Here is a 23,836-nt window from a genome sequence, read left to right as displayed (position 1 = left end):
CGGGCCGGTCTTTATTCCTACTATGGTCGACTCGGTAAATATAGCCAATGAGGCTCTCGCAAAGCTGGGAGTGGCTTTGTGTTGAGAGTACCATTTAAAGATGACACCGTGGATTGTCATCACGTGCATCGAGTTATTCACTCCCGGGTGCCTTTTAATTACAGCACGTGGCCATCCACGGGAGATAGACGGTGACTTATTACTGCAGGCCTCTTGAGCCCTGAAACAGCAACGAGTGGCTCCGGAGTGAGGGCTCTCCTAGGATACCCATCGTCCTATATCAATGTACAGCACTTAATCGCTTCTATATCAGTGAACAGCACTTCAGCTCTCGGGTCAGACAGTTCGTTTATGAGACGTTAGCTTGATGCGTGGCGGAGGCAGCTTGTGACAGTTCTTGATGGAAACAGCTGAGAGGAAAAGATGAATATGGTGATTCATTTCCTTGTCCCAGAAAAAAATGCACTCAGTACACAGAAACTAAATCTGGACGTGCCACACACTTAAGCAGCCTTGTTCCTCAATCACAGAATATTTTTGGAAGTCCTGCAACTCTCTCGTTTTAGCTACACGACTGAACTCGAGCTGAGCGAAACAAGAGCACGCGTGTGGAAAGCACATGGGCATTTTCCACTCTGCCTTTCAACGAGTGGCGTCGAGGAGAGAGAGAATGGAGCGGCGCTCGGTTTCAACATCCCGTATCATAAATCTGGATTAAAGAACTGGTGGCTTTGACAGGCCCGTTTCATCTCATCCGTCTGAAGTGTTACTCACGTCTCCAGGCCCCTCGAGGGCTGACTGATGAGTGTGTGTGTGCAGCTGGGGTGAACAGGGTTTGATGAAAGAGACAGACAGACTGGAAAGGAGAACAGAGAGCAGGATGTGCAAGTGGCGTTGAGAAGTAGTTCTTTGTTTTTTTTATCAATGGCTACTGAGCTAAGTCACGGCCTGCAAGTCTACACAGCACGTGCCATCAATGGAAAAGGAAACTTCAACGGTCATAAAACAGGCCGTTATTCTTCACTGATTACAGAGGCGCATTTGCTTCCTCTACTGGAAAATAAACTCCTTGGATTCGTCCCGTTTTGAAGTCAGACTTTAATGCATATAATGCGGCTTTAAGAAAACATAAGCAGCAGTCACGAGAGCATTTCTGTGTAAACACCGATGCTTCACAATGTGCTCGCACTTGTTAAAAGGCCCTCAAGAGCTTTGACATTCAGAATCAACCGGCCGAACGGCCTCAAGTCGGCACCTCCTGGAGTCTGGGCTGAAACCTGTAGTTATGAAACAAGAGAAAGGCCCCGGCCGGCAACAGAGTACTTTTCCTGGCTTTGTCACCGAGTCCTGAGGTCATCACTCGCTGGCAGCTCATTTAAATCAAGGCGGCGACAGAGTTCCAAATAACTCCCTAACCACAACTGGGCCTGCAACATTTAAAAGTGACAAAGCTTTCACCAGAGATACAGCAGAGCATTCAGAAAGAGGATCCTTCTTTTAAAAAGGAGTTGCCCCGAAGGAAATCACTTCCAGCAGTAGTTATGTGACAAATACAGTGCGACTTCCTTCCCCGAAACTGTGGTTAGAGAAGCACAATAGAAATGGAATTACCTGAAATGCTGTGGTGCAAAGAAAATATATAGCGGATATCTGCTGCCCCAAGTGGTAGAAACATTCACTACACAGCAACCAAACTGGCACAGAACTTCATCATAATTTGCGTTTACATTCCATGACAAGTCTGCTTAATGAGAAGAGCTTCCTGAAGAGTGTGTGTGACTGCTGTAAGTCATGCTGATTAGTTTTACTTTCGTGCCACATGGGTCTGTTCTGAATTATACAATTCTCTGGCAGTCAGTTGTCTTTGTGCAACAATAGTACATATGATCGTCATTAAGCAGCAGGAGAGGGACAGATTTAAAGAAAACGCCACAATCTCCACCAGCAGGTATTTCCAAATAAATTTATTTTGTAATTCATCCACTGTACAAAGCAAGCATGGACTCTTCTGGACACTGAGCTGGAAACAGATGGACCATTAATTTCCATCAAAGAAACAGAAAAGATTACCTAGAGGGGGGGGGGGGGGAAGAGACAGTGACTCAGTGTAATTTGTCATCAATATTTCTATTTGACTCCATTAATAACTGAGCACATGCGTCACTACGCTGTCGGGTTAAATTAATCAACAGGACACGTCTGTGATGATCAGCAGAGTTGTCGTACCACAGGTCTACTCCAGAGCCTTGACCATGGCCTCGTTGGCCTCTATGCTGATCTGAACCGCCGCCCTCGCCGCCTCGTCAGACAGGCCTGCCATGTCGGACTGGGCCTTCTCCAGGTTGGCCCTGGCAGCCTAAAAATAGAAAGTGTCACAAGGCAAGGCAAGTTTATTTGTGTAGCACATTTCAACAACAAGGTAATTCAAAGTGCTTCACATGAAACCATTAAAAGCATAAAGGCAAAAGTAAAGGAGATTTAAAACATACATTGAAACAATAATCGATGTCTCCCTGAGACATTACACTGCCGCAATTCTGCAATTACTCGCAATGAAAATCATAACAAGAAAGCAAATGACAAAGCCCACAATTCAGATATAGTTGTGTTGCCCTGTTCTGACTGCCAGCGTCGGTTCTTTTTTTAGTTGTTTCCCTCCATAGCAGACGCTATGGAGGGAAACAACAGTTCGTGGACAGACGGCAAAATAAATCATCTGCTGGCACTTTTACTTTCTGAAATGTTGAACAGGCTCCTGCTTCCTCGTTGGAAAGCCGCGTCATCAGCATCACTACGTAGTTACCGACACCTACATCGTGACCACAGCAACCCATGCAGACAGATCGGTGGACGCACAAATCCGATCACTTGCAAATAACAAAGCGGACAGTCCTGTCCTAAAGATCTGATTTGAGAAACAAAAGGGATTTTCCTGCAGTCCAAACACAGCCACGAACCAGCCTGCAAAGCTCATCCTGAAAACCTTTTTTATGTGATGTGACAGTCAGAAAAGCGAGGCCGTGCGACGACGAGTCAAAAGTGGGGACGGAGACGAGCAGAGAAGATCCCCACTGCCTCTTTGCTATGAAAGCTCCATTTGTCACGGTAGTGATTAGAGACGAGAAATGCCAAACATAGCTGGGAGTTAAAGGTCTCCCAGTGGGGATTTGACACATCTGCTATAACTCAACAGTGACTGACCTTTCCCTCCTTATTAACAGCGTGGGCCCATGTGCATTCTCACCGCAGAGGACAACGAGGAAGAAATAACTAATTTACTGCTACGGAGTCAACTTGACAGTGACACTGGCACTGCCCGAGGTCAGAGAGAGACGGCTCATAATAAAGCAGCCCGGCATTAACAAGACTGACATTTAAACAAGGGCTCAACATCGAGGGTCCAACCGCAGCGCCCATCAGACGGATAATCATCGGCTGGGAGGTGATCATCAGCAGAAAGGATCAGAATGAGAGGAATTCATGCAGGCCTCAACAAATCGGATGTGGACATCAATCACACAAATGTCAGTCAACTAGAAGATCCATGAAGAATTGACTGCAAACCTGCTCGATGCAACACAGCTGCAATTATTTCTCTGTACAGTTTGACGAAAATGTACTTTAAATGATCTTTGAAGAGAAGATACTATCATTTCTTTAAACTGACAACAAATGATACAAAGCCAAACCCTGCAGGTGTAAACATGACACACACCATCATAATATCAAAAGGAGAAATTTATCTTTTTATCCGCAGTGAAATCAAAGTTCAGAGCTGACGGCAGAACAGAGCTTACAGGCTAACGGGTACAAAGACAATGGCTGCCGGATCACCGGTGGCTTTGTGAAGAGACTGTTAGGAGCAATTTAAAGTCTATTTTTAAATAGACAAAAACCACCAGTCTCTAAAACACAATGAATCAAAAGGACTAGATTTCAAATGCAATGGAACAAAAAGGAAATTATAAGTTGAATAGGGTTTTACTGAGTGAACACACTGTTGCTTCATAGCATAAATAAATGTTGAAGATACGGTTCTTGGTTTTTAAGAAGGCTTCCTGTGATATTCTGACTCTGTCCTCAAGCTCTAAGGCTGTCGTTCCAACTCAATAAAAGCCACAAATATCGATCCTTTGCATTTATGGCTACTACCTCATTCAAAATATGTAGCACTGGATCATCATAGCCTATTAAACAGTGATCAATGCCATTAGCATGAGTTCAAATCATTAAGGTAAATACAGGGTTGCACAAATAAAAACGTGTGCTTATGCTTTTTCATTTGGATTAATTTTACCGTCGTTCGTTTTATTGTGTTCTCTCCTACTTTTCTGGATTGGTTTTCCATTGTGATGTTCTCGTACATGATGGAGCCCGTAGCTATATGTAGCTGCTCCATTTGGATGACTACTCGAGGCCGACCTGGCATCAGCTTGTGTCTGCCGAAACTGAAAATATGGTTTCCATTTTCAATCCCCTTAAGCTTCCGAGTAGTGAAAGATACCATGCAGTCATATGTCAGCTTAATGATAAAAGGTCACAAAGAATACAAGTTTTTTTTCCAGTTACCAAACATCATTTTTTGTAGTTTGTTTTATCTGATACTTTACAGGTTGCTTGCTTATCTGGACCTGTGTGCAGTGTACAGTTAGGACAATGTTTAGAAAAGTGTAGCATTCAGCGTGTTGTTGAAAGAATTAGTCACGGAGAAAAACATTCTATTCATGTCATGTTTGATAAATGCATTTAATTGTGATAGAGCAAAAATGGACACATATTAAAAGTGACATCAACTGTGTTGGTTTAAACCAACTCAAAAAATATATAAGACAGATTCTTATTATCTGGTGGTATTTATAGTCATTCTGACCAACATTAGTGCAGAGGCCGCTCTAGTTTGTATGAGAGTGTGGAGTGATGTTGACATTATACTCACAGCGATGTCCAGCTGGTCCAAAGGAGCAGCCTCCTCAACTAGCAGTTGCACTGAAGAATCAGCGTTGACTGTTACTGACCCACTGCTCACTGCGTACACACACACACACAACAGTGTAACTAATCATGCCAACATACAGTCATCTTCACTGTGTTTTATAACCAATGATGCGATGTGCATTCTAGTCAGGACACCCTGCCTCACTCTCAGGCTTCTGTTACACAGTGAACTCTCATTGAGGGTTTGTTCATTTACGCAACTGTGTAATCGCTCTACAGTCTATGTTTAATCAACATCTACTGTTGAATTTGTTTGGGGGAAAAAATCATTCAACAAAGAAATTAGGATTATTTTGTTAGCATTACATAACTACAGCTTCTTTGAGTCTGAGACACCATCCAGGTGGACGGCAGAGCTATTTAATAGCAAAATTAGCTGCGAATAACTTAGCATCCGGAATAAATAATGCATGAATCATGTTTCAGCTTTTCAGAAATATCAATAATGAAACACTTAAATCAAAATGTAGGGGGCTAGACAGAAAGTGGGGCAGAATTTCTAGACATCACTCAGGTCTTTCATGACGAGTCAGAGCAGATAGACATTTTGATATGTTGAGCCGAGAGGCACATTGGATAGAAGAAAATACATCAACATAGTAACTACTGTAAGAGCATGTTATAGATGGTAATCTGATATTTTGGTTTCTTTTTTAAATAACGTGTAATAACGCATAATAGCTATTGTTTGCCTACACATAGATGCCACTGTTTGGAGGCATTGAAGGAATATACGTTTCATTTTACCAGCAGGAAAATGAGGTTTAGGCCCTTCACGTAAACTCAAGTGAAATCTCACCAAAGAATTTGGCAGCAGAGCCATCATCACCAAAGACCGTTACGACACCGGGCCGGAGTACCTGGATGGTGGGGACGTGGGCGGGGAGGATACCGAACGCACCGGTGAGTGTGGGCACGTCTACCTGTTTCACGCTGGCCCCGCTGAAAAACACCTGGAGAGTAGAGACAGAAGATGGAGAGATGCATTCACTGACTTATGGACTGACCTGCAAACAGTTTGCCATTAAGAAATAGTGACGGATCACAGATACAGCTGCCAAAATGTAGAATTTACAACAGAGCGGCATCAATGATACTAGCTGTCACCTTTCAATTTACGTTTTATGCAAAGTAACACACAATTTTGGTGACAATGTTTTTTGTTTTTTTTACTGGATCAAATACATCAGGCTGCAGCAGAATGTGAAGTAGACCTGCAGGACTGTGTGGAAGTGGAGATCTAAGTTAGAACACTGGATTGAATTTAGTACAGAGACATGAACCTCAAGGTTAGAGAGCATTAAACGCAATGTTGCTAACTGTCCGTTTCACAATTGAGTAATTCTTAAACTAACACATTTTAAAACATTTACATACATGATGTACTCAGTTATCCAACTGGAAAAGAGTGATATTGTTTCGCAAGGTATTCTTTGACTCACTGCTGGTAAAAGACAGTGAATGACAGCTAGCTTGAACTTCGTTAGCTAGCTAGGCTAGGACTGACAACGGACTGTCTGCACGCGTGCATGAAATAATACTACAACTGGCAATGACTATAACACCGCGTATTAGTACAACACCTCCAAATTACTTGGAGGCATGTTTTTGTTTTTGCATTTCAACGAGAAGCAACAGTTAGCCGTCTAGCTAGCTAGGCCCCACAGAAGCCTCGCCATTAGCGTAAACGTCAAAGCTAGCTTAACGTTACCTGTGTCGGGGAGGCGAATGTGAAGGACATCTGCGGGGCACCAGACACGGCCTCGGCGTAGGAGCGAGCGTGCCTCAGCACGGGGAGGGAACAGCGGAGAAATCTTGCTGCCATCATGTCTGAAAATCAGATTTTTATTCAAGTTCAAGCGAATGACAGAGATTCTCAAAGCCCCTTTGCGTGAAGGCAGTCGGTGTGCGCTCGGTAGGACAAGGACGTTGGAAACCTACCCATAAAGCTTTACGGTGGCACAGAGTATGCTGGGTAGTGTAGTCTTTTGAAAAAGAGCAGACGAGCGATGAACACGGTTGCGCTTGATTATTAGTTGCAAAGGATGCAGGGTAGTGTAGTCTTTTGAAAAAAACATAAACACTGATCCCTGTCAGTGTTTTATTATTATATATGGATATTAAATATGGATATTTTTTGGATCATTATTCATGCTGCAGATGTTTAAGGTGGAGCTCATTTGAACTTATTTATACACTGTTGTTCAGTTTGGGTAGTTAGGAAGGGTTTGAACAATTATAATGTTTAAAGTAACTAGTAACTAAAGCTGCCAGACAAATGTAGTGGAGTAAAAAGTACAATATTTCCCTCTGAGATGTAGTGGAGTGGAAGTACAAAGTTGAATAAAATGGAAATACTTGAGTAAAGTACCTTGAATTTGTACATAAGTAGGCTAAAGTACTTAAGCAAATATACTTAGTTATATTCCACCTCTGATCATAACATACACTCTTACCACTCGCAGCTTATCAAAACCATACAATGTACTGCTTTTTATAAAGAGGTGGAGTAATGTAGAGCAGGATTGAGTTATATTGGTCCGGCCCTCCACAAACAGTCCCTGTTTCTCATGTGGCCCCTTGGGGAAAATAATTGCCCACCCCTGTTTTAGAGCGATGATGGGAGCAACATTTGGGGAAGAGTAGCTCATTTCTCTAAACGTGGAAGGCAGAGATGATGTGCATTGTTTTTCGTGTATGAAACTACTGAGCTCACTTCACCAGTAGATGGCGCCAACGTGATGTGTTATGTGCTACACAGGCAACAAATAGGGACCCACTCGTTTAATTTGGGAGTTTTTGCTCTTTTATGTGCCACTTCAATGGCACTAAGGACCCCAAACACAGACAGACTAACAGACTTCTTCTGCACTTGGTGCTTCACCATTTTTTCCACACGTGCAAGCGAGTGATACCTAATGCAAAATGAATCAGTAAAATAAGACAACAAAAAAGAGTGCTAAAATGTGTTTTCAGGAAATATAGTTAACATTCATTGAGACACTCGGGCTTCCCTTCACTGAAGCACTGACTTGACCATCGGGCTAATTTGGAGAAACCCTTCAATCACGCAGCTTTACCTCACTCCTCGCGTCACGTGGTGCGCCTCTGACTGGGTGGTGGGCGTGTCTTAAACAGTGGGGTTTCATTCATAAATACTTTTAGCGTTAAAAATCCACATTAAAGTGTCCACAGAGGAGTTTCATGTTTGTTGTCTTTGCCCACCTCGGACCCTGCATGGACCCGGCCAGTTGAGTAGGTGAGTGCTACCTTATTCTTTTTTAATTTTATTTTTTTATTGTCGCATGCCTGCTCCTCGCGCAACCTATTCAAGTCGTGATCTACCTTTTTCTGTCGGTGTCACCGGACTGATGAAAATCAGAAGCGCCTGTGTGAAAGATATCAAGATGGCATATGTATTAACCTCGCTGCGCTGCGCGGAGTGGAGCTGCTTTTCATCCAAGTTTACAATCGCCTTCATTTCATCACGCAATGTGAAGTGATTTTGTCTTTTTTTTGCAAACGATCGTATCAGCCAAACCTCCATGAGGAAACAGCTGCCGGAGACGAAGCTCATTATTTTGTTCCGGGGGGGGGGGGGGGGGGGGTATTGCTGTACCAAGCAATAAAAAACGGGATGTTTTCTTTTATGCAACAGTTTTTCCCCCTACAATCTTCAACAGGTTATTACAAGTTCCAACATCAAACAATCATAATATTTGGTTCCACGGAGGTGTTGTAATCATGGGACTTCATGTAAAAGCGAAACCGACCCACAGCACATACAGCAGTGATGCAGCTGGCAGAGACAGACGCAAATGTGGTTAAGCGTGACTGGATCCACCGCTGGGACCCCGTGTCTCACCATCTGCTCGGGCAAGCAAGAGAGCAATCCTCAGGGGTAGAAACACCATGGTATGCAATTCTCAACAAAGTAGCAGGCTACACCGATTTACAATGCTCACGTTTCACAAATATGAATATTTCTCCTTATATTTATTAAAGCCAGCAACAGATGATCTTTGTTTTTTGTCTAACTGTATTATTGTATTTCATCAATGTAGTGAGGCAGCTCCAGCTTTGTTAATGTTGAAAGACATTTTAGAACATGCTCTGATGTTTGGTGTCATTCCTTGTGATGAACTACAGTATTTCATCATCACCACTGAAACAGACTGGACAGGGACGCCTGTCAGTGATAGAAATATATATACTTTTTTTTTTGAAGTGCACGTGTTGAATGCAGCAGGCACTTATGTAATGCCAAACTTATTTACCCAAACTGACTAATTAACCAAATCGTTGTGCCGTGTGCTTGTCACCAGCACTGTCGCCTTGGGGCCGGTGGGCCAGGGGATGGAGGGGGGGGGGTGTTGTGAAAACACTGTTGCTGCTCGGGCTTAGTTGGCTGGTGTTGGGCTGAGGATGCAGCAAGGGAGCTGAGGAGGAGACTCCTGAGCCACAGCCTGACACACACACACACACACACACACACACACACACACACATACCCAGAGCTGCTGCTGCGCACTGCCCTCCATCAGGGTAAGACGCCGGGCTGGTAGAAAGCAGGATGTGGTACAGCACTGCAAAGGGAAGCATGCTGGTCACAGCCTGACGTGTTTCCCATAACTGTGATTTTTGTTGTTGTTGGTTTTTCATGCGTGGACGGTAGATGCAGGGAGTTACACAGGTTGGAAGCAAACAGCTTGGCAACAGCGTACAGGTTGTGGTGCTGAAGTTGAGTGCTGCAGTGACTGGCAGGAGAGCAAGGAGCGCTGAGTGCTGCTGGCATGTTGCTCCTACCCTGCTGGGTGAGTAGCTCTATCCAGAGCGTGTGTGTGTGTGTGTGTGTGTGTGTGAGTGTGTGAGAGAGTGGGTGTGTGTGTGTGTGTGTGTGAGAGAGAGAGTGTGTGCGTGTGTGGGCGTTTGGTGCAGCAGTAGCTGTATTAATGGCTATGATGTGGAGGAGCAAACGCATAGCAGCAGCGGTAGTGGAACTCAGCTGCTGGAGCCAGCGTTTAGTGAGAGCTGGTGTTTCTCTCTGTTGTGTGTGTGTGTGTGTGTGTGTGTGTGTGTGTGTGTGGGAGGTAGGTAGAGAGCCTTCAGGCCGATATGGAATTACGGGTGATGATTTGCAGCCGAGATGCTGGCATTTGCATCTTCCGTGGGATTCGACACATGCGCACAAGCCGTATACACACTCTCTCTCTCACACACACACACACACACACACACACACTCGTATTTGGTTTCTGCTCCAGTCTTTTCACGACTGTGAGATGATTTCTTTTCTAAAGCGTCTTCTATCACATCATACAGCGCGTTCTAAGACATCGGGCATCAATAATGGACAGCAGAGCCGTGCTTTATGCTTGTGAATTCAGAGAAGTGTTGTTTTATGTTTACATGTACATTACGCCTGGATTTGTTGTTAACACAGTTAAAAAGCAATATCTCTGGTGGCTAACTTTGTGGTTTGATGACCAGCTCTGGTAACAGCCATTTCCTGTGTGTGTGTGTGTGTGTGTGTGTGTGTGTGTGTGTGTGATCTCTCAGGGGGACTCTCTAGTTGGCCTGGACCATGAGCAATGAGTCTACCGTCTGGAACATCCTACCAGAAAACTCCACAGTAAGTCTGCCTTTCACCACCGGCTTGTGTGTGTTAGTGTGTTAGTGTGTGTGTTGTGTCCAGCTCACCACCGGAACCATACTTCCCCCTCATATTCTCTTCTGGCCGATTGACTTGGCTAATAGAGAACATCCTGACCTGGACCTGACGTAATTAAATCTCTGATCTAATCTCAGATTTAATTTCCCCTTGCAGAGAAATTGAAATGTGACGTCGCCGTCTAGCGCTCATCAACACTTGGTGAGAGTTCAGCAAAAGCTATTTAAGATCTATGGGCACTGTAGGGTCCTCTGTTTTCTTGACATAACGTTGGCTGTCACGCCACTATGGTACTCCATGAGAGAACACGGCGTGCTGCTGTTCTCTACTCTCCCACTCTCCCACCATCGATCATTTCATTCAAACCATTTCAATTTCTCTTCTGCCTCCATCTGCACAAAGGAACAATGAGACAATTGGATTAAAAAGCAAATTTCAACTTATTAAAGGAAATAAATAAATCAAGAAAATGGGTGATTTAACAATAAACGACATGAATTCCACATTATTTATACGGCTAAGAGGAAACGTATTTGTTCATAAAAACATAAATCTTGCTAAATAAAAAAGAATTACTGACATGACTAAGAAACAAAAATACTTGAATGTTATTCATGTACGATGTCTTTTGGCCATTTTATTGATTTACTCATTCACAGATTCATATCTTAATAACTCCAGTTAAGTTTTCACTCAGTGGAATGTGCTTCCTAGCTAACCGCTAGCTGCGAGCGCTGAACTCCTGTGGACTCAAGGTAATGCAGCTGTCGCGAGGGAGGAAGGCTTTATGCCACATACAGGATGATATTGACAGAATTTGTGTTCTTGGTGAGGCGGTAGATCAGTGGAAGACGTGGGTTCATCATCACCTGCTTATGGGGGAGCTTAAGTGGTGGTAACTAAACTCAATGATCATTGGTTCTGCAGAGCCTCCACCAGTGCTGCTTGTGTGGCTTGTGAGAGCTTTCGCGTAGCTCAGGTACACTGTAGACAGGTTAATGGCTCTGGCATTTATTGATTCATCTCACTGTTGCATTTATAGATTCACTTTTATGCCGGCCACCCAGCTAAATCAATCTATTAAGCTGCTCGGTGTTACTGGGAAGGAGGAACAGCTGCACAGTGAGGTGGTCACATTTAGGGACGACGTTTCTCCAATTACATGACGTTTTGTCATGTACATACGTTTTGTTTTTTACAACTTCATTTAAGTCAGACATTTGTTGACAAGGGGACGCAACACATTTGACATATAAAGCGTTTGTTTCAACTTATATGAAAAAAATTACAAGACTGTGCAATCAACCACATCAGTTAACAAAGAAAGTATGATTCATAGTCACATTCTATCAATAATAGACAAATAAATCAAAAGTAGGAATTATTTGGTGACATCTCTTCTTCTGATTTGTTGAAGATTTAAGGGACTAAAAATAACATTCAATTTGAATTAAAAACACCCGAAAAGATGGATTTGAGTTGAGAAATGTATCTTTGTGAGCATGAAATGTCCTTAAATAAACAGGCTAACAATATGAATGGCATGCTGATGTCCCTCTGTCTTACACAAATGTGACTTCTGAATCTAAACTGAAATACAACTGTGTGTATATATATATATATATATATATATAGATAGATAGATATATATATAGATATAGATATATAGATAGATAGATAGATAGATAGATATAGATAGATATATATATATATATATATATATATATATATATATATATATATATATATATATATATATATATATATATATATATATATATATATATATATAGATCTTATAAATGGGCTAAAGCTGCATTTTACCACTGAAATTGGAAGTCAGAGCTGAGAATGAGTTCACTACATTCCAGTACAAGTCTGAAAACAGTATTCTCCTGCCAGGTTAGCTGTTGTTAGCGAGACTAGTTGATGACAACGCATTACGGCGGTATGTTTCCTGTGCAAACACCACAGAATGTATTTAATGAGACACATGTAAGACAGAAAACAAGTTCACAGGTAAACAGTCAACTGTTGATGGGCGGAGCAGCCATCTTGGATTTTGTGGACGGGGTCGGTTGGGTCCGCCCGACTTTCCGAGTGGGAAATTTGACTACAGACGGCGTTTCAGTTCAAATCCGTTCAAACGGAAAGCGGCAGATTTAGCGCGACGAACTCATTGTGTCAGAATTCAAATTCGAGGCTATTGTGGTTGAGTTTAAACATGCTTCTACCTCTCTCCCTCAGCTCAGAGAGGACATCAGTTGATGCTTATGTGGGAAGCTTTTTGCTTTACTTGCGCTCTCCCTTTTAAAGCACAGGAGGTCACCCACCTCTCCTCCCGTTAGATCTACTTCACTTCCCCTCTCTGCCTACTCGTGAATCAGATTTGTACAATAACCAGTTAACAGACCTGTCGGCCCCGTGCACTGAAGCTACATTATGTCGACCTATTTTCACTGCAGGTGAACGGGTGTCTCTAATAATCTCTGTGTCCATCTCTGCCCTCCTCTGTGTCTCCCAGGAGATCCCTTTCGTGGCCGAGGAGCAGCAGGATGGCTCCGTGCTCCTCCTGGTGATCCTCTCCGTCTTCCTGGTAGGAACAGTGGTCTTCATCACCGTCTTCCTCATCGCCTACCGTCGCTGCTGTCGAGGAGGGCCATGCTTTGCCAGGTGCGTTGCAAAAGAAAAGACGCCTTACCGTGAGCATCTACGCCAAAATAGGTTTCCCTGGAAATGTCATTCCCAATGCAGTTCTGTTGTACATCAACGTAATTGTTCGGAGACAGGACTGTAAACCTGCATAACAGATGAGGCTCTTTCAGTTGAAAACAAAGCTAACAGCCTCCTGTGGAATCATCCGGTCTGCTCCCAAACCCATCTTCAGTATGATTCCAACAACAGACAATGCAGTGATCCATGAAACAAAGTAAAGCATCTAACGCTGTATTGCAGTAGGTTGTAGAAAACATGATGGAACCCCAAAGAGACGCATGTTACTGCAGGACAACGTAGTGCATTCACTCACGAGACATGTCAGCTGTTTGAGTGTCAGGACCCTACACGCACACAACTTTCACGCTCGTCTATAAGCGATTCATCTGTGTTTATTCAGCAGCAACATGCCCCTCCAGGACGCTTTGTCCCGCTCCACAGCAGCACCAATCATCAAGTACACTTGAATATATGAGAGCGCACCAGCTAGATGCAGATAAGCAGAGAGCACGGAGGCAAGGCGAGGCTTGCAGGGGAGAGTCGGGCAGACCGGTACAAATGATGAGTGTAATGAGATTTCATAGCAGCCATCGGCGTTGATTAATCTCGCATTGGTACCCAGCCCTGTGTGTGCACGGGAATACACACACACACACACACACACACACACACACACACACACACACACGCACACACACGCACACGCACACTCACACTCACACAGCGTGAGGAAGCGGGAGCCACAGAGGAAATGAAAGACAAGAAGAAGCACAGATCTGGGTGGACGGAAAAATGCCTCAAGTCAATTCACACCCACACACACGTACACACACACACACACTCACTCACAAGCACACACATACACACACACTCACTCACAAGCACACACGTACACACACATGCAACTCATATCTCTGCACAAAGAAATCAGATGGAGAGAGAAATACCTGGGAGGAGCTTTCAGTTTCTTCATAGTGTAAATTCTGTGCATGAATAAACTTGTATGAATCGGCGTAAACAAGTTGAAACGCGGAGGGTTTACAGAAGATACGAAAAGAAGTGGACGAGCTTCGTCCTCGAAACAATGTGACCTTTTTGGTGTCTTTTTTTTCTCTCTGTGCCCTTAAAGATGAGTGGAAGCGTGCAATTCAATAAAGCACCATGCTTTATCAATCCAAGAGCTCCCGTGGCCCCGAGGGTGATCAAGTTACCGGCAATGATTTGGGTCCTCGCTGATTATACAGCCAGGCAGGCAGACGTTTGGACAAAACAGCGTGGTGGACGTCAAGTCATATGATTTGGGTTTTTATTAAACACAAAACAGAGCGGTCAAACAGTAACGCAGCTGATCGTGAAGCCTTGTACCGTCCGAGGGGCTTCAACAGATGAACGACGGACCTCTGGGGGTAATCGTGTCACAGCATTGATCTGAATGTTTCTGTGTGCCTCAGCGCCAGCGATGACCCCGAGAAAACCAACACCACCTACGTGGAGGAGTCCCAGCCCACCCATGGTAAGAGAGAAATGGACAAAGAGGGAGCGGGGGACAGGGAACACATGAGGAGGCAAGTAGCCGAGCGAGGGAGGAGTCATGCAGACGGGCAGGCTGGGAGATGGAGGGATTGGATTGATGGAAGTGGGGATATTTTTAGCGCGTCAGCACAAATGTGTCACGTCTTCTCCATTAAAAAAAATTGTGATCTCGACCCAATTAGGTTAAGTAGCTGTGCCACTCCTGCAATGCATTTTGACATTTTCGGACAAGCGACTGTCTCGGATGCAAAATGATTTATGAAACCGAAGCATCAGTTTGGCACCAAACTTGCTTTTTGTTTTCAGTCAGCAGTTTGCCATATTACCATCCTGGCCCTCCACAGAGGTGTCTGAACGTCAGATGCTTCACTGCTGACTTTTTAAAATCTTTTTTTGGGGGGAGGGGGGGTTTGAAAAACAGTTGAAAGAGATGGGTGAAGAACCACAGTTACAACAGACTTTAGAAGAGCGATGGTAATCCTATAATATATTCGATAAATCATCACCGATTAGGATACAAAATGTGGAAAAACAATAGTAGAGCTTGGTAGCACCAAAGATTATTTTGAAATCATGGTGTAATTTTAAATCATGTGGCACAAAACATCGAGAACTAAATTACAATTAAGAAAGATTACATTTAAGCCTTTTGTTTTTTACTCTAAAACCAGATTAAATTTAATTCTGCTGCACCAAAACTTTAAACTCCAAAGCAAACATCTCCATATAGATTAAACTCTTTCATTTTGCTTTACACCTGGATTTACGAGACAACGATTCGTTTTTAATTGGGCAACAGAGCTCTGCTTAGTTTACATTCTGGATTTACACATTTCATACCTAGTTTTGATGACTAAGTAGAACTGGCACCAAACACAAGGTGCAGTTTTGTGGGTTTTTGGTCGTTTGTTAGTATTCTGTATTCTACCGAATGAGTGAAAAGTCAGGAGATTGTCACAGTCGGTAGGCTTCATCCTCTGGGGACCATGAATGTTGTTGAGATATTTCATTCCGGAGCAGATTGACCAACATTGTCAGAGCCGTGTCACCAGTGGCGGCTGGTGGAACATGTTCTAGGTAGGGCCATCCTATCAATTTCAGCAAACATCCCAGTATGATTTAATGCAAAAAATATATAAGTATCAAACGCATTATTACTTGGCAGTTAAATATTTAACATGTATTCCAACACGAAAACAATCAGTAAATAACACTTATATAATATAATATAACATGTTCATTTATTGAGATGCCCTATGGACCTTGTTATAGGAGGTAAAGATCAGGAGAAGTAAACATTAAGTGTAATTATGAATACTGATGTTAAATTAAGCTATGATGAGTTTTCACTGTTAATTTAACATCTCTATTACATGTTGATGCCTCCATGACCAAGTTAAGCAGATGAGACTGAGGACAACTATGTAGAAGAAAAGATGTTCACTTTGTCTAATATGTAGCTTGACAGAGTTCTCATGTGTGTCCTGGTGTTCTCATGTTTCCTTACCTCCTCATCCCTCACTCCCTACCCTGGTGTTCTCATGTTTCCTTAACTCCTCATCTCTCACTCCCGTAACTGTCCGTGCTGGATCCGTCCCCATTGTTTTAAAAAGCTAAATAAATGATTAGCATGACGTCATGCAGCTAGCCAAACCTGTCTGGTGTACAGCTAGTAGTGAAGCTTCGCATGTACTGCTTCCCTTTCCCGCGAGTCTGCTGTCTGATTGTGAGGTCAGGCTGATCTGATATCAGCTCTTTGGCTGCAGAATCTCCTCAAAGTTCTCCTCTCAAACGGGTCTTGGAGGAGGAGTGCTCGCGCTGGCGCCTGTAGAGACTTCTCCTGACGAGAACGCGCAGCGAGGGGGTCTGATCGTTCTGGCCCCAAGCTGAATCTATTTGAGGGCGCTGATTGGCTAAATTGTATGTCACTCATTTATATCTTGAATCAGCAATTGGCTAAACTGCTTCATAGACCCGCCTCTTTTGGGCCAAAACGATCAGGCCCCCCAAGCTGCGCGTTCTCAGAGTGTCGTGCACACAGACAGAGAGCACGAGCAGAGAGCACACAGGCGGAGAGCACGAGCAGGAAAAGCATATCTTTTCTGCAGATGTCATATTTTACACACATTACTGGGTACATTCCATAGTTCAAAAACACAAATATTGACAATTTGTATCATTTATGATTATTATAATTTATTTATTTATTTTTGTGTGGCTCATGGTGGGGCCATGCCCCATGGCCCTCTATTGACCAGCCGCCACTGCGTGTCACTAACAACAATAACCTCCCTCTCTCTCTCTCTCCTCTTGGGTCTCTGGTAGAAATCACCATCAGGGTGGATGAGTCCGACTGCCTGTCGATGGCCAGCGCTCACAACCAGGAGACCGAGCGCTTCCTCTCCACGGGCACCATGGGCCGTCGCGTCTCCTTCAACGAGGCTGCGCTCTTCGATCACGGCAAGAAGGCGCAGGAGAAGGAGAAGGGCCGCAGGTTAGAGAGCCAGCGAGCACAGAGGCACACACTTAGAAAAATGCTTTTTATTCACATGAACGTCCGTGCACTCCAGCTTTACTTTACCTCTCTGTGATCAAAGGATTCACACATTTAACTGTGTCCGTCTCTCTTCTGTGGTAGTTAAGGGTTAACAACGCATTAAGGCTGCTGTCGACACAAAGAGCTCTCACCCCTTCTCGTTATTTCACTGCCCTGCTTTTCTCTTAAAGCCGGGAGCCTGATGTGCAAACACTTCAAAAGGAATTATTCTGTGAGGCTAAATGCAGAATCCAGTGCAACTCTGATGGGTCTGCGGTCAGACATTTCCCATATATGCTTCTTATATATATATATATATATATATATGCTTAAGGATAAGCGTCATGGTTTTAAACTTATCCAGAGTGAATGCGACTTGTTTCTCACCGTGAGAGGATTTTAGTGCTTTGGATTTAAAGCGGACATATTGTAGAAAGTGAGATTTCTATATGTTTTTTTTACCTTTTATTTATTTTTGATAGAGCAGCTCTAGGTTCTATATAGATGCTGTGAAAGTATCAAAACTCTCCATCCACGGAGAACACAGTTCGTATGAAGAAACTGTGCTTTAAACGAGCCGTCGGGACTTCCAAGGAACCTGAACGCACTGATCAATAAGAGCAGACTTTTTCGGGAGGGGTCGCTTAAAGAGACGTGACATCACCTATTGGTTTGTTTACTGCGGTTTTGAAGCCTCAGGTTCGGCATTTTGGCCGTCGCCATCTTGGTTTTTTTAGTCGGTGAACTGAAGTGACCATATTTGGACTGCGGATGAGAGACGTAGAGACGGTATACGACTGAGGTAGCGGCCTGTCAATCACAAGGAAGGAAGGAAATTGAGCGTGATATTTCCCCTGCAACTCGATGTCGTTCTCTCCAGGTACACTCTGACCGAGGGCGACTTTCACCACCTGAAGAACGCCCGGCTCACACACCTCCACATCCCTCCCCCGGGCCTCAAGATAGTCACGATCCACGAGTGCGACTCGGCCGAGAACAGCATCACCATGACGGCGCGCCCCGTCGCCAAGTCGGCCCTTTCCATCTTCCAGGTGAGGGCCTCGAACCTGCTTTTAGTCCCGATGCATCGATTGTCTTGACTGACGTTAATTAGAAAGTCAGGGCAAGAACATGCATCAATCAAACGCAGGGATCTCTCTGCCTGCTCATTTCAACAGGCTGTGCACATTGATTTTCCATTCAGATGTTCAATCGCTGTTGCAAAGCTGACCGCTGGAGAAAGGACAAAAAGAAAAGACGTGATGTTCATTCATAGCTTTCACGTGAACATGGAAACAAACTGTGGAAGCGGCGCTACCTTGCTTGGCTGTGTTTGTTGTCGTCTGAATAACAGGCGTGTTCAACAGCTGACTCAAAAGCGATCTTTTATTATTGACGTGTGCTTCTCTTCAGCCGATGCTGTGCCCTCTACCGCAAACAGCGTTGACCAGCCTGAGTGTCAATCCCAGTTGTGCCCTCCCTGGAGACGCTCTCAACTCTGTGGTGAACACCAGCTTCAGTGGGAACACCATTGCTCTCGGCACGAAGGAGCCAATCTCCAGCTCTGTAAGTCGCCTCCAACTGCTGTCAAATATCCAGCACCAAGTAACAGTGACGATGAATATATTCCTGAAGTTTGGCGTGCCACACAGTGATTCTCTGCGTGAAAAACATTTTAAACAGTGCACAGCTACTGTGAGTGTGCATACAAATGACCTGTAAGAGTTTTGTGTTTTGGAAAAATGCAGTGTGTAAGAAGTGTGTTGAGCTAATCATTTGTAGAGTGATGCATCTTCTCAAGATGGTCACTCAGTACACCAAACGGCTATTCGAGCAGCCAGTCAACCAGTGAGTCATACATAATTACTTCAGAGGGTCATGGAGCCTGAGGGAGGACCAACAAGAGTGATGGTTGATGGGTAAACATGGAAGCCTGTGTGGAACATCACTGTCAGAAGGGATTGAACACACACCACCAGTCTTGGCAGGTTTTCTTTCTGACCAGGTCGCTCTCTCTCTCTCTCTCTCCCTCTCTCTCTCTCTCTCTCTCTCTCTCTCTCTCTCCCCCTCTCTCTCTCCCTCTCTCTCTCTCTCAGATCGAGATGATGGGAGCGGGGCCCCGGGGCAGAGGCGGCAGCATCAGTGTCGGAGAAGGGGCCGCGGCGAGGAGCGGCGGTGCCCCTCATGCTGGCGGCGGCGCAGGAAGCCAGGGGCCCGTGCTGCAGTTCTTCACTAAACTGCGGCGCCATGCTAGCCTGGAGGGGGCCAGTCCCTACTTCAAGATCAAGAAATGGAAGCTGGACAGCAGCCAGAGAGCCTCCAGTCTGGACACCAGAGGTAATGGATCCTTGATTTACAAATGGATCAGATAGACATTCATATCTTGAGAAACACTCTGTGCCAATGCAGCAGGGACGGTGTGACAATTCTGTGTGGTTCTCATAACTGAGAAAAGAAAAGTTGCACACTTGGCAGTTTCTTTCTAAGATATATTTTCTTCTATTTATTTCGTGTTTCTGTCAATGTTCCCTCGCGGCTCCAGCAACCAACTGTGAGACGCCTTTTTGGCTGCTAAGACTCGTAAATACACACAGACACACACGCGTAGACAGATGGTCACTCTGAGCCCGTGAGCAAACCCTCCCCGCCTCTTCTCCCTGCACTTCCCATAAGCTCAGTCCTCCGATCCTACCGAGGGGCCGAGTAAAAAGATCACTAAATCCCCTCAGAAACCTCAACAGTTGACGGAAGCCTCCTCCTGAATTAAGTGTCTCGTCAGTCCTGCCTGCTGCTAACGCAACGTGTGCAACTCACTGCTCCCTCCCCGTGTCTGTTTGCGAGCCAGGCTCTCCGACGAGGAGGCAGTTCCAGCGGCAGCGAGCCGCGAGCGAGAGCATGGACCAGGACGACAACGACGCCCGCCACATAGACCTCATCCAGTACTTCGCCCGCACCCAGGACATGGCCTACTGTCCCAGCCACCCATCGGCACGCCTCCTCTCGCCTCCTTCCACCCCACCCCCCTCCCTCGGCAGGTATCTTTAATTCCCTTGCCATTCATTTCGTCCACTGCTTTGCTGCCTTGCACTCATTTTTTCTTTACTGTAGCTAGAAAACGTATGGTAATGTTATCCAGTAAGATACGGCTCTAAAGTCCCAGTTTTTCACCACATTTCTTGAAGATAAAAGTGAGATTTTATGACATAAAAAAAACTCAAAGTGGTTGTGTTAACTTGCCAGATGAGCAGGGATACAATCACATTTAAAAGTAATCTGTAAATCATTGAACAACATAGAAAAGGATGCTTTAAAGCGGTCCTCTTTTCTATCCCATTTGATCAAATCAAAACACAACATGCTATGTAACGTCTGTGTAAATAAACACGATTTAACCACAGGCTGATTTGCATGTAATGAGATCGCTGTAAACAAGAACCACTTTCACGATTCGGAGCCAGATGTGGGGGGATTCCCTGAGTGCACTTATGATTTGGAGAGTGAAGTGGAGAATCGGGACGCAGAGTTTATTCTGGCATAGGAAACCATTCCATCGCTGACATGGTCTGATAATGTCATGATGTCCGCAAAAGGGCAAGGGTCACTGAGGCTTTTGTTGTTTTAAGTTTGCAATTATAGCAACGCAGATTCCGCCCAATATGAGGTTATAAACAAAAATAACCAATCTCCCGTAGTAGTATTTACATCTCTGACGATTCGATTAAACAGAATCAATATTTCTTGTGTATGTTTGCAGATTTTGTTGCTGAAAAGCAATTTCCTGGAAGCCGCAGTGCTTCTGCTGATACCACTCTAGTTGTTTCTTACAGCGCTGTGTGTGTGCTTTAGATTTGCTGATGAAAGCAGGGGGTTTCTGGCAATTTTCAAGCCCGCATGGCATCAGTATTCAGCTGAGTTCAGTTTAAGGACATGCAACACCAGCCATTGCAAGTCATGAAAACCATTCTGTGCGGTGTGAACACAGTCATGTGATGAATGTGTTATTCAGGTAAATGCTCTGACACTGATGCTTGTTTTTGCGTGTCCGTGTGTTTCTCCCCTTCCTTCTCTCCTAACTATTATTATTTTTTTTTTTTGATCTCTTCTCGCCACACCTGTGTGCACGCTACAGGGTAGAGGTAGAGGTGATGGTGGAGCCCAGCTGCAGCCATGGAGGACCAGGGGTGATTGGCCTGTCCCCTGATCCCCAAGACGAAGCACTCTCCCTGGCAAGAAGGGAAGGTGCAGATCCCCCAGATCCCCAGGACCCCCAGACACTTTACCAAGACCTATGGACCCTTCGCGCGACACTGGAACAATACGCCGCCTCTGACCAGAGCAGCAACAATGACAGGAACTCCGTCTGCAGTGATGCTGAGAGTGTGTGTTCGCTGGGCGGGCGCACGGAGACGGAAAGAGGAGGGCTCCCCAGCTACCAGTCCCAGGATTTAGGGGACGAGGCAGAGGGTGGAGAGGATGACAAGGACATTTCGATGCATATGGATGAGCGGTTGCGGGCGAAGGAGGGAAGAAAGAGGAAACAGGAAAGCACTGAATCAGAGCGAGGGGGCAGCGACGCAGAAACGGGGACTCGTAAATTGCTGCAGATGGACAGCGGCTACGCGTCGATAGACGCTCCATCTCGCGGTCCAGAAGACCTGCGACTGTTTGGGAGCGGCAGCCCTAAGGACAGAACTGCCCACGAAAAACGGCACCACTTTACCAACGCGGGGCGAACCGGCACTATCGAGAGCTTTGAGTCTCATTTCCTTGAGGAGGAGCTGGAGGACGAGTTGCTGTTGGGCGCCAGCGGAGGCGTTTCCATAGAAACAGCTGCTGGTTCCCGGAGCTGGGTCCCATACGGTCAGATGCTCACACCTCGAGAGGCCGCGCAGCCTTCGCCTCAACCGCCGGCTCTGCACCGGCGAGACTACAGCATCGACGAGAAGACGGACGCCCTCTTCCACGAGTTTCTCCGCCACGACCCTCAGTTCGACCAGCAGGAGTCGCCGCTGAAGAAGCACCGGTCCCGAATCCACCTCCGCAAGCAGTGGCAGCGCCAAAAGCAGTGGAGCGACCCGGGTGTCAGGCACTTCCAGACCTCTTTCGACCGACTCCGGGCCCCGCTCAGGAGGGGTGAGAGTGTGAACTACCCGCTGGACACAAGCTACCACAGCACACTCCCCCGCATCGTCAGCGCTCCCGACGAGGAGACCAGCGAGGGGACCGGCAGCACTCCCGACACTCCAAAGGTAAAGCCAACCACCACTAAGACCGGGGGCGGGGACGGGGAGCAGGGTGTCTCTGTCGGAGACGCTGAGGACAACGCCTCTTCTTCCCCACTCCATCTTCATCCCTCCGGTGAGCACCTCGACCCTCAGGAGGACAGCAGACAACCTGCACTCCCTCCCGAGCCCCCGGACGAGCGCTCGCCCCCTCGGCCGCCCGACTCCTCGGGCTATGGCCCTCAGACCATCACGGCAGAGCTCGCAGACAAACTGACTGCTAACCTGGATGACAGGCTGTACACGGGCCTCCGCAGGACCAAGAACACAGACGCTGAGTGCGTGACGGTGACGGCCGCACGCGCCTCTCCGGACCACAGCCCAGTGTAGCAGGGCTCCAGCCGTCCTCCTCGTCACCCTCACTCCTGCTGATGCACACTTTCCTTTCTGTTCGATTTGTCTCGCCTCGGCTGTATCGTCTCTCTGTGTGCAGCTTCAATGCTCTTGAATCATCTTACGTACAGCTGGTCCACTCGAAACGCAGCTAGCCTCTCCTCGTGCCGTTACAAAGCTGTTCAATGTTGCCATTTTGCATTTTTCATTGAGGAAGAAAGATCCAATGCAAGATAATAGACCAACAGAGCTAACATATCAAAAAATGATCTGCTTTTTGTAATAATTGTTTCCTCATTAATTGTTTCTGTGCCTGTAGTCTATGTCCATCTCTGCCTTCCTGTCCCTGCTCTCCAGTTTGAATAATGGAATAATAATTAAATTATTATTGTAAAATTTCTGGGCAAAATAAATATTATTGGTCCATTGATCCTGATTTAGACAATAAAAACACCATGGACGATATATTGCGTGCGTTCAGCTTCTAAATTGCTTAGAAGTTGCTCTTTGATGCTACAATTAAGAGAGTGTTGCTGCATTCGGCATAAAAGCGTTAAAATTCCTGAGAGGGATATTTACTGAAGCATTTTATATCGCAGAACAAAACGTCTAAATCTCTTAAGCTTGTGTTCACCACATACCTTATTTCAGGCATCTGACAAAAAAACAAAACATTATTCGACGAGAGACGAGGGAACAACGCAGAGCGCCAAAATGCTGACTCATTTCTGGGTTTTAGGACTCGATTTGAAGGGGCCACAAGCCAAAAAG

The 23,836-nt window shown here is 45.3% G+C and overlaps 2 protein-coding genes across 3 annotated transcripts; one reads left to right on the top strand and one right to left on the bottom strand.

Annotated features, from left to right (window-relative positions):
• Positions 1 to 1,949: 1,949 nt before the first annotated feature.
• On the bottom strand, positions 1,950 to 6,945 carry atp5f1d (ATP synthase F1 subunit delta). 2 transcript variants are annotated; one of them, XM_079267486.1, is made up of 5 exons: positions 6,707 to 6,945; positions 5,795 to 5,948; positions 4,937 to 5,025; positions 2,227 to 2,356; positions 1,950 to 2,070 (listed from the first exon to the last, which is right to left on the bottom strand). In XM_079267486.1, exons 1-4 carry the CDS (start codon positions 6,821 to 6,823, stop codon positions 2,234 to 2,236), a joined length of 483 nt encoding a protein of 160 aa, XP_079123612.1. In that variant the 5' UTR covers positions 6,824 to 6,945; the 3' UTR covers positions 1,950 to 2,070; positions 2,227 to 2,233. The 2 variants fall into 2 exon arrangements, with proteins under 2 accessions (XP_079123612.1, XP_079123611.1); XM_079267485.1 differs by having other exon boundaries at positions 1,950 to 2,356.
• Positions 6,946 to 10,579: 3,634 nt separating this feature from the next.
• Positions 10,580 to 23,407, top strand: cbarpb (CACN subunit beta associated regulatory protein b; the record flags this gene model as incomplete). The annotated part of the gene is made up of 9 exons (XM_079267272.1): positions 10,580 to 10,627; positions 13,191 to 13,339; positions 14,833 to 14,894; positions 17,240 to 17,408; positions 18,331 to 18,502; positions 18,864 to 19,016; positions 19,547 to 19,787; positions 20,296 to 20,485; positions 21,580 to 23,407. The coding sequence occupies 9 exons, from the start codon at positions 10,580 to 10,582 to the stop codon at positions 23,060 to 23,062; spliced, it is 2,667 nt and encodes an 888-aa protein (XP_079123398.1). The 3' UTR covers positions 23,063 to 23,407.
• Between the last annotated feature and the right edge of the window lie 429 nt (positions 23,408 to 23,836).

Source organism: Melanostigma gelatinosum, assembly GCF_949748355.1.
Source record: "Melanostigma gelatinosum genome assembly, chromosome: 4".
Classification (NCBI taxonomy): Eukaryota; Metazoa; Chordata; class Actinopteri; order Perciformes; family Zoarcidae; genus Melanostigma; species Melanostigma gelatinosum.
This window is presented reverse-complemented; position numbering and strand designations above follow the sequence as displayed.